The sequence below is a fragment of the Pygoscelis adeliae genome, unplaced genomic scaffold (genome assembly GCF_000699105.1).
Source record: "Pygoscelis adeliae isolate BGI_AS28 unplaced genomic scaffold, ASM69910v1 Scaffold45, whole genome shotgun sequence".
Classification (NCBI taxonomy): Eukaryota; Metazoa; Chordata; class Aves; order Sphenisciformes; family Spheniscidae; genus Pygoscelis; species Pygoscelis adeliae.
Genome location: NW_008825114.1, coordinates 6,120,367 through 6,130,779, shown reverse-complemented (window position 1 = coordinate 6,130,779; position 10,413 = coordinate 6,120,367). Strand labels below are relative to the sequence as shown.

The window sequence follows — 10,413 nt, the reverse complement described above, 5'->3', positions numbered from 1 at the left end:
CCAAGTTCCTCTATTAATAAGGAATCATATTTGCCCAGTTAGCTCCACGTTTTGGGAGAACAAAACAAAATGCCTCTCAGAACAGTATAACTATCCCCCCAGAAAAGCAGCTAGGTATAACCTAAGACATGAATCTGAAAGCACTGCAGTTCTGTATAGGTACCCTTGCTCTGCTACAGCTTTACCTTGCTTAGAAAAACAGCAATGTACAATTTTGTCAACACACAAAGATGATCTTGTTCTGACTGTGCTCATTTTTACTTCCTCTTCCCTTTATGTTTACTTTCTCTAAATGTCATAAGCAGAGCAAAAATATTATAGAAAGCAATTTATAAGTTGCATGCCAAAATAACTGAAGAAATAAAGTCTTAAGTGTCAAACTTGTCCAACAAGATAATTTAAGCAAATTCCTATTTACAGGATTGTCAAATTTAACCCATACAATCAAGCCGATTGTAGATCTGGGAATAGTTATTTTGTGCCCCTTATAACTGAAACAATGGATAAAAACAATTCAACTATAATACAGAAGAAAAAACACCGAGTGAAACAGAAAGTGTCTGTTTCCAAATAATCTGCAAAGAGAGGGAAGAGATTAATTTAGAGGTGACCTTCACTCCTAAATTTGACTTTAGTTAAAAATGTATGACATCGAAGTTAAGAGATTAACATAAGCAATACCATCCTTCATTTTTAGAGTATTACGACTAACTACTATCACATCGATTTAAGTTTTAATAGTGTGACGCAGGCATTAGCTCATTAGCTCACAGGCATTGATACTCAAGAATTCCAAACTGAATAATGATTAAAAAAAGCCCTATTACAACAAAATGTCAACAAATCCCAGCAAAAAGGTCACAATTCATAGCAGCACTATTTCAGTTCTTCCCTCTTCCAGCATGCACCTTGTCCTTAATGCTTCTTTCCTCAAACTGTTTCGAAAGTTGTATTGTTTTTCTGAGTTTCAGTTTTATATCAGTATCACTTGTCACACAATGCATGCTCAGTACAAGTGTTGAGCACTCCAAGAGCTTTCTGAGTGTTCCAGCAAATGGACTTATTTTTTCCCATACAGCAATGTCCTTATTGTTAAATTCTAAACACAAGGAAAGGAGAAGTAATGCTTAAATTTCTGTGTGTCTTTAAAAGGTGAGTGTGTTCTAACAATACTGAGTAAAAGTGTTACCTATTACTCAATAGTGGATGGACCTGAAGATTTATTTCTATAGTTGTATCTCTAAAACCCACTCATTTAGTGGAACCAGCTTATTTCCAATTGATAAAAGCACACTTAAAACATGCAAAAAGAATGAGAGGAAACAGACGATGGTCAAGTTACAATTGTACTTCACCATATTTGGTACATAAGCCAACCTTCACTTTAGAAGTAGACGAGAAATACTGGAAGTGTTGATACATTTCTGACAGAACTAACAATGCTGTTTTACCTACCTCTGCTCAGCAGCAGAGCTAGTTTCTTCAGCTATGGTGTGGCTGGACTGTGGGTGATCTGAAAAACTGATCAAGTCAGCAACAGCTGGACTGGACAACAGTTTCTGCTCCATGGGATGCATGGTTAATGGAAGGGTACCACTCTGTAAACTATCTCCTGAGGTACTTTGCTTCAGGAAAAAGCTAAGTTCAACATGAATGGGAGGGGAGAGAAATACAAAAGTTAAGATGTAAGCATAGAGTCATTAAAAAAATTATTATTTCCTACATTTACTTTCAAAAAGTAGCAAAAATACAGAAACACAGCATTAAAAAGCTTGACAACAGGACATAGACTTCATCCTACTCTCTCCACTGTAACTTACATAGGCAGAGTAAACTAACACATACAGAGATGCGATCTGCAAAATAAGAAATCCTATGCTGGACGTAAGACATTACAAGTGACCTTATTTGTCATGGTTCCCCATCAGCGACAATATATCAATAGCTGACGCATCACTGAAAATGGTTGTTATTGCAATGTGACATTGCAGACTAGAAGATCATGCACCATTATAGGCACAAGATAACAGGAACGTGTCTTGCTTTGCTAAGGTTTTTTAAGTACACACTCTACAGATGTTCAGTTTCAGCATTAGAGAACACTAATGGAAGCTCTGTTTCACACCAATAACCACTACAGTGAGAATCCACTTTAAGTTACCTTAAAACAAGTTCCAGCCTTCACAGTGCAATTAAAAGAGGTAAAAATAGTAAGCGGAGAAGCTTTAACTGCAGAACTACCGGAGAAACAGTAAGCTGGAGCATCTGTAACTAAAAGCTGTTCGTAAATTTAATCTGGGAGAAATTCTTTGCTGGCAGATTTAAAAACCGCTTCATATGCTTTTAAAATGTTCATGATCCATTAGCTTTGTTTTAAAAGCTAAACAAAATGAAAACAGACTTTTTCATGAAAACTCTGTACAGTTATGCTTATAAAGAAAATACGAACAGAAAAAATGGTTAAAAGGCAACCAGTTCTCTGCTTTTTGGCTGTTTTACAATGAAACTCAATAATTTACATGACTTATAATTTTCTTCAGTACAATCATGACTGTCGAACAAGCAGTGACATTCTTGCGAACATCTAGGCAAAAATACTAGGAGATATAACCAAGATCCTTCTGTGAAAAAATATAACCGTGTACAAGTGCGAAGGCAGGAAGAGTGTAAAACCCACTAACCTTGCAGAGCCACGTAGGTCTTTAAATTCAACGTTAAGTAAAGGTAGGAAGGTACTTTTACAGAAAGGACAGGTAGTGTTCAAGTTTGAATCATCTGCTGTCCATCCAGCCATAATTTCTTCATCATAAACCAAAGCACCACAAGCTCTACATTGAGAGCAGCTTGACATCAATACCTAGAACAGCAAAGAATGAATATTATCAGTCTTGTTTCAGGGTTCTTTTATAATTGGTTTTACAGGCTTAGCATCCAGAGGAGTTTAACAGGTATTAGAATGCCAGTTGGGAGGCATGAGTTTATCACTACTTACTCACCATACTCAGAGTTATCTTGTCCACATAACTTTTACCTATGAAATGCAAATACTAATAATTTATTTTTGTTAGGTATTTTGATACCTGGAAGAAGCATCACCCTGAAATGCTACTAATTCAACATTTGCAATTGCTCGCTCCTATGAAGCCTTCAGCATATACAAATTGTTTTGAATTGTATAAGTAAATGCATGTCTACTTCTCCAAAAAAGAAAAAAAAACCACCAAAACAAAAAAACCCAACCAAACACAAAAGAAGCCTTTATAGTGGTGTGATGGGTTGACCTTGGCTGGATGCCAGGCGCCCACCAAGCTGCTCTATCACTCCCCCTCCTCAACTGGATAGGGGGAGAAAAATACAACAAAAGGCTTGTGGGTCAAGATAAGGACGGGGAGATCACTCGGCAATTGCCATCACAGGCAGAACAGACTCAACTAGGGGAAATTAATTTAATTTATTGCCAATCAAAAGTCAGAGTGGGGTAATGAGAAATAAAACCCAAATCTCAAAACACCTTCCCCCCACACCTCCCTTCTTCCCAGGCTCAACTTCACTCCGGACTTCTCTACCTCATCCCCCAAGGCAGCGCAGGGGGATAGGGAATGGGCGTTGTGGTCAGTTCATCACATGTTGTCTCCACCGCTCCTTCCTCCTCACTCTCTTCCCCTTCTTCAGTGTGGGGTCCCTCCCACAGGAGACAGTCCTCCATGAACTTCTCGAATGTGGGTCCTTCCCATGGGCTGCAGTTCTTCACGAACTGCTCCAGCATGGATCCTTTCCCCGTGTCCTTTCTGCACGCCTCTCCCCCAGCTGCTGTTGCACAGCATTGTCCTTTCTGCAGGGTGCAGTCCTTCAGGAACTGCTCCAGCATGGGTCCCCCACGGGGTCACAAGTCCTGCCAGAAAACCTGCTCCAGCATGGACTCCTCTCCATGAGGTCACAGGTCCTGCCAGGAGCCTGCTCCAGTGTGGGCTCCGCTCCAGTGTGGGCTCCTCTCCGCAGGGTCACAGCTTCCTTTGGGAGCATCCACCTGCTCTGGCGTGGGATCCTCCATGGGCTGCAGGTGGATATCTGCTCCACCGTGGACCTCCATGGGCTGCAGGAGGACAATCTGCTCCACCATGGTCTTCAGCACAGGCTGCAGGGGAATCTCTGCTCTGGTGCCTGGAGCACCTCCTCCCCTTCCTTCTTCGCTGACCTTGGTGTCTGCAGGGCTGTTTCTCTCACATATTCTCACGCCTCTCCCCCAGCTGCTGTTGCACAGCATTTTTTTCCCTCTTCTTAAATATGTTATCAGCGAGGCGCTACCACCGTTGCTGATGGACTCAGCCTTGACCAGCAGCTGGCCTGTCTTAGAGCCGGCTGGCATTGGCTCTATCGGACATAGGGAAAGCTTCTGGCATCTTCTCACAGAGGGCACCCCTGTAGCCTCCTTACTACCAAAACCTTGCCACACAAACCCAATACAAGTGGAAAAAACAGAAAGTTGGTTTTTACCTAACAGAAGTCTCATCACTAAACTAGATTGAGAACTGGAGAAAAGATGGTAAAAAATAATTCTGTACTAGCTGAAGAATGGTCTATAATCCTTATTTTTTAGGCTGCTTCTTACTTCATTGTTTTACTCTCACAGGAAATAAAACCAAAAAAACACCACCAAACACAGCATATAATATATTTTAGATCAACACAGCGTAATATATTTTAGATATTTGCCCAATGGCAACATTTTTGTTTTGCTATGCTATGCCCCTTATATAATGCAGTGCAGAAGTTTGACAAGCCTAGATCTCCAGAAGATCAAACATAAAAGAAAATTACATGGGACCTAGCAAAATAACACTACAGCTGAAAGAAAAGTGACCAAGGCAAACGCAGTAACCATTGCCTACGTATCTGAAGTCTGAAAGCATCTGCAAGAGATAACTGAAACAGATAGGCATACTAAATGATTATTGTGTTGGGTTTGGCTGGGATAGAGTTAATTTTCTTTATGGCAGTCTTTATGGTGCTGTGTTTTAGACTGGTGACCACCTCCGTGTTGATAACACACCAGTGTTTTAGCTATTGCTGAACAGTCCCTTACACACCATCATGTCCTTTTCTTTCTCATTCTGCCCCCAACGCAGCAAGGAGCCTGGGGGTGGACAAGAGGTTGGGAGAGGACAGCTGACCTCTGCTGACAGAATAGATACTATATAACATCACACTCAACGATAAAAGTGTGTGTGTGTGTAGTTTTTCCAAGGTAGCTGTTGCTTGGGGTGTCATGGTGCCGACTGATCACCTTTGCATCACGTGTTTTTTGTTCTCCCCCCTCCTGTTAACCCCCCCCCAATTCACTTATTAAATTGTCTTTGTCTCGAACTTCAAGCTTTTTTTCATCGCTTCTGCCCTTCCGATTCTCTCCCCCATCCTGATGAGAGGGGAGTAAGCAAGTGCCTGGGTGAGGGCTTAGCTGCTGGCTGTGGTCAACCCACCACAATTATTTAGTAACAACACATAATTTTCATACAGGGGGAAAAAAAAAAACAGAAAAATGCTTTAAAGGAAAAAAAAAAAAATCTTGTTTACTCTCTAATTTCTGTCTCACTTCAAGTTTTGACCCTTTCCTCAGTTGTCTCTTCTCTCTATATATGAGATACATAAAAGCATTTAACACACTTTTCTTTTTAAAGCTACTGTCACACCCTGGGCTAAAGGTATCAAGCATCTTTGCAGTAGAAACATGGGAAAAAATTGTTTTGAAAAATCCAACCACAATCCAACTAAATAGGCAATTAATGCATACATATTCAATGTAATATTGAATAATTATGTCTTTCATCTATGAGTTTATTAATCTTACCTCCATTGCATAATTCTGGAAAATGCTGGATAAACTAGTATTGTGTGAAGAGCTGTGCTCTGACTTCTCAGAATCTAGAACTTTCATACTTCTTGGGAATGAAACTTCACCTGTACAGAAAGAGTCATTTGGGTCTTGTATTCAAGGAAAGAGAAGTTCATCCATTCCCAGAGCAAATAATTTCTGTTCGACCAAGAAAGAAAATTGTACCAGAAGATCTCCAAAGATATGTGTAGCTCTGTAACTTCACTGATAATATAATTACAATATAGATAAATATAATTTTTGTGATTAACATTTCAAAGTTATTTTTCTCTAACACAATATATCACAGATTGGTAAAAGAAAAAAAAGCATGCGTGAATAAAATCTGAAAATACAAAGAAATAGAATAATACAAAGAATAAAGAATGGCAAAGAGCAGTAAGATTGCTCAATATATATACTCTAAAAAGTTGTTCAAGATTTCTTGCATGACACATCCATATGTAAATAGCAAACAGGATAGTACCAGGTGAGACACATGATACCAAGTATGCCATTACTGTGCTTAAGTTTTCCCTGGCTAACGTTGCAGTCAAACAGACAATCTTTTTCTGTTAAGGCTGGGTTTTAGGGCTATGAGCTTTGCCCGGGAGAAGGGGAAAAGGAGTTGGAATGTTTACCAGAAGGAAATGGTCGGAATCAGTATTAGGAAGCAAAACTATCAGCATTACTTCCTCTGACAAGTCAAACTTCCCTATTAAAAAAATCACTACCAAAATCCCCTCATCATAAAGAAGGCTCCTCTGCTTCTTCAGCTAAAGATTATGTTTATGAACAGATTTTATGTATCTTGTTGATGGCTGCCATTCTTTATAGTTTGTTCTTATAACCCTCCTAACGAACTGGAACTAGAAGATATCTCGTCAAGATTTTGCTGAACAGGGCCAGCTTACGTCCAGTCTGCAAGATAGTTCTTCCTCTCTTGATGCATATGGCTTTACGATATTTGCATCATTAAAGTACTGCAAAGAGAGCTAAACCAAACCCCCAGCTGGTTCAGCAACACATCTTTTTCTCAAAATAAGAATCAAATCTAATTGAATCAAATCTGAACTGAAAATGATTAGATTTACTTCATCCAGTTTTAGAACTGGGGGGGCGGGGAAAGGACAATTTAGCAATAGGCATACATTCATCAATTATTTACCTTCACAACTTCAAATCAAGTATGCATCCAATACCTCCTATTCCACAAGCTGATGCATTTTCTGTGTGTTGCTTTGGTTTTTTGTGGGCTTGGGGATGTGGGGTTGGTTCTGTTTGTTTGTTTGATTTCAGTTTGGTTTTTTTCCCTGCTCAGAAGATCTGCCTCCATTAGTTATGCAACTATGTGCAGTTCTGAACACTGCTCTGCTTTTCTGTATTAATATTTCAAGAACTTTCAGGGTATTATGACTTTACATGAATGAGCAGGTGTTCCTGGCTATAACTAGTTAGGAATCTTCATATCATGTACACAGAGGAAGTATTTTTACAGTTAAATCCCCGCGTTTTGTATCAACTTTTTATACATTCAACAAAGAGAGAAGCATTAGCTATTTGCTACTGCAAGAGGAGAGTACAGAATGGAAGTAGAAATTTGCTTGTACTTATCTTAAGGGCTTGAAATAATTTCAGATTACCACAGCTTCCACTGTTACGAATTATTTCACACAGAAGAGTTTTCCCTTGTTATATTATAAACAAGTTATGGGGGGAAACAAACAAACAAACAAATCTCACCTGCACTGTAATGCTGTCTTCCTGCATCTCCACTGCTATTGCTACTGCCAAGACTAGTAGTGCTTTGTGCAAGCTCATTAGTAATTAGCCCTGGGACTCCAGTTCTTGATGACAGATTATCTCCTAAAATATTATCTTCAAAACCAGCTGGGAAGTTAAAGTCTGGTCGATTGTTTTCTTCCTTTAATAGAAGACAAAAATTAGCATTTTTGAGTACTTCCAGATCCATTATTTGACTTCCATCTTTATCCTAATAAATAAATAATTAAAGTAGCAGACTAAGACGAAATCCTGATGTAAAAAAATTATTAGATGTTAAGATATATCTACACAACCCCAGAAAGAGCAGATATTGGACAAACCAGAAGGATATTAGAAAAATGAAAGGCTTTAGCAGTGAAAATACTTAGCTGAGGATCAAACTGAGTGACAAAGCGACACGGATATAAATTTCTTCATTACAGGAGAAACAGGAAAAATGATGCAGAAATTGTGATTTGGCAGACATTACACAAAAAGAAAGAATTATCAGAAAACAAGGTCTGAGTTAAAGTCGTATTTTCAGAATTGAAGACCGGAATGAAACATACCAGCTGAAATGATGCAGCAATAACACAGTCACTAAGACACAGAATGCGCCAAAGCATAATATATAATACAAAGGATATTAAAAAAGGGAAGTTACAGAAATAAAAGAGGAGAGAATGAAAAGATCCTTGAAGGAAACTAAAATAAGTCACGTTAAGGGGATTATAATGCGCCATTAAACAAAATTCAATGGAACAGGTCAGTATAATAGAAAGGCACACAGGAAAACCTAGGTCACATGAAAAAAACTCAGGAAAGAAAGCAAACCACTGAGTTTTCACTGTCACAGGCAAAATTTGGTTAAAAAAAAAATTAAGAAAAATGGTGGTTTTTATTTAATAGAAAGGACCCTATTAGTAACATCAGTTAAATTTGTTTCACACAGAAATAAAGCCAGACAGCTATCTTCCCCTTTCCCACCTTTTATGAAGGCTGGGGAAAGGAGGGAGGATTTGCAAAAGGAAACAAGAAGCTATCTTAACAGCCTGAAGAGGGGAGACAAATGATCCTTGAAGCCAAATACCAGATTGAGGGGTTAACTGGATCAAGCAGAGGCCTTTCTAAGAGAGAAAACTATGTTTGGAGGCATGATAACAAGACGTATATGGAAAGGAGGAAGTTATAATATTCATCCCTCCTTCTCCTCTTTCATTTGTGTCATTATACTCTGAAGTGTTTTACTCTGAAAAAGACTCTATTAATAAAGTGTGCTCACACAAGAACCATAACATTTAGCTTCCAAATTCCTGACAAGTGAATTTACTAGATTTCAGGCTGTCCTTTACTACTTTCAACTTTAATCCTCACCAACCTGACTTCTTAGGTTTGTGATTTGTTTTCACCACCTTTTCTTAGTTTTTTAAAATAAGACAGACATTATGGTATCATTTAGGTTGATATAATCTTGTTCTTACTAGGGTTTCTTGGTGCAGTTTCTTTAAATATAAAGATAAATAGATAAATAAATAAATGGGGGAGGAATGTTGGGAACACAAAGTCAAAGTTTAAGTTTACTGCACCAAGACTATTTATTTTGCTTTTGTCTGAGAAGTGTTTTTTTAATGACAGAGGAAAACTCCACCATACGTAAAATAAAATTTTTTTAGCTAGCAGAAGTCAATAGTTAATAAAAACTACCGTCTCGTGAAGCAGTCTTCTGTACACAGAAGTTACCCCTCTAACTTTGTCTCCCCAAATTTTTCATATCGAAAAACACTTGCCTCATCATCCGAGTAACTATATTGTGAAGTTACAACTCCCCACATTTTACTGGCCACACTGGCAGCCTGCTTCATGCCTGATTTCAGAACATCCATTTTTGGTCCAGACAGTATATTGTCTAACTTCAGATTGGATAAAGTTGTTACGACAGAGCCTAATGAGCCATGTGGAGAAGAACGACCCAGTCCTGTCAAAGATGAAGACCGTTCTTTTTGAACTCGTGGATGAGTTTGCTGCTTTGGTCGTCCAGTGAATGTTTTGGATCTGGAGACAGAAGGACTTCTCCGATTTTCGTAAGACTTGGGGGATGGCAGGACAGGATCCAAAGGCAGGCTTGACCTCCTTTCTTGGGAGTGACCAAGTGCACCAGAGACTTCTACTTCCCTATCTGGCTTGTGCAGTTCCATGCTGGGAAACTTACTACCCAACGGGTTCTTTAGATTCATATAGCTCTCTATTTCATCTGCCAAATTACGTGCTGCAACTGGTGACACCAACTTTTCCTCAGGTTCTGGATGCCTTGGTTGCATGCTCTCAGTAGCCAGCAAAGATAAAGGGTCCAAGCCTACTTCAACATCTTCCCTTTCAATAGGCTTAACCACTCCATAAAAGCTATTCCTTTTAGTAGTTGCATCTTTGGATTCTGGTTTCTGGTTTTTGGACTCAGCTGACTGTTCAAGGTTCATGTCTTCCACTGTGATCATGTTTTCATCTCTTCCATTCTCAAGATGCTCCTGCCCTTCCCCACGTTCTTCCAGCACTGCTGAAGACCTATGCTCCAATTCCCAATCACCCTCAGTCACACAACTCCAAGTGCCACTTACGCCAGAAACCTGCTGGTCAACGATACTTTCAAAGCTGTGGGATTTATTCATATGACAGGGTGAAGTTTTGGCCCCAGATAAAGCTGCTGTTAGGATCTTGGCATCTGCTCCCATCATTATTGCTATTTCTTTAGAATGGAAGTCCAAGGTGCCTTTTTTCAGCAGCAT

At 39.2% G+C, this 10,413-nt stretch overlaps 1 protein-coding gene across 2 annotated transcripts in view; it reads right to left on the bottom strand.

Annotated features, from left to right (window-relative positions):
• DENND4C (DENN/MADD domain containing 4C) overlaps positions 1-10,413 on the bottom strand; it is a 54,008-nt gene that overhangs the window by 11,664 nt on the left and 31,931 nt on the right. For both annotated transcript variants that reach the window (XM_009328071.1, XM_009328072.1), the window contains 5 exons: positions 9,421-10,413; positions 7,613-7,793; positions 5,846-5,955; positions 2,682-2,857; positions 1,456-1,638 (listed from right to left, as the gene is read on the bottom strand). The exon at positions 9,421-10,413 is cut by the window's right edge and continues 1 nt beyond it. In XM_009328071.1, the coding sequence (XP_009326346.1) occupies positions 1,456-1,638; positions 2,682-2,857; positions 5,846-5,955; positions 7,613-7,793; positions 9,421-10,413 (1,643 nt within the window). The remainder of the gene's footprint in view (positions 1-1,455; positions 1,639-2,681; positions 2,858-5,845; positions 5,956-7,612; positions 7,794-9,420) is intronic.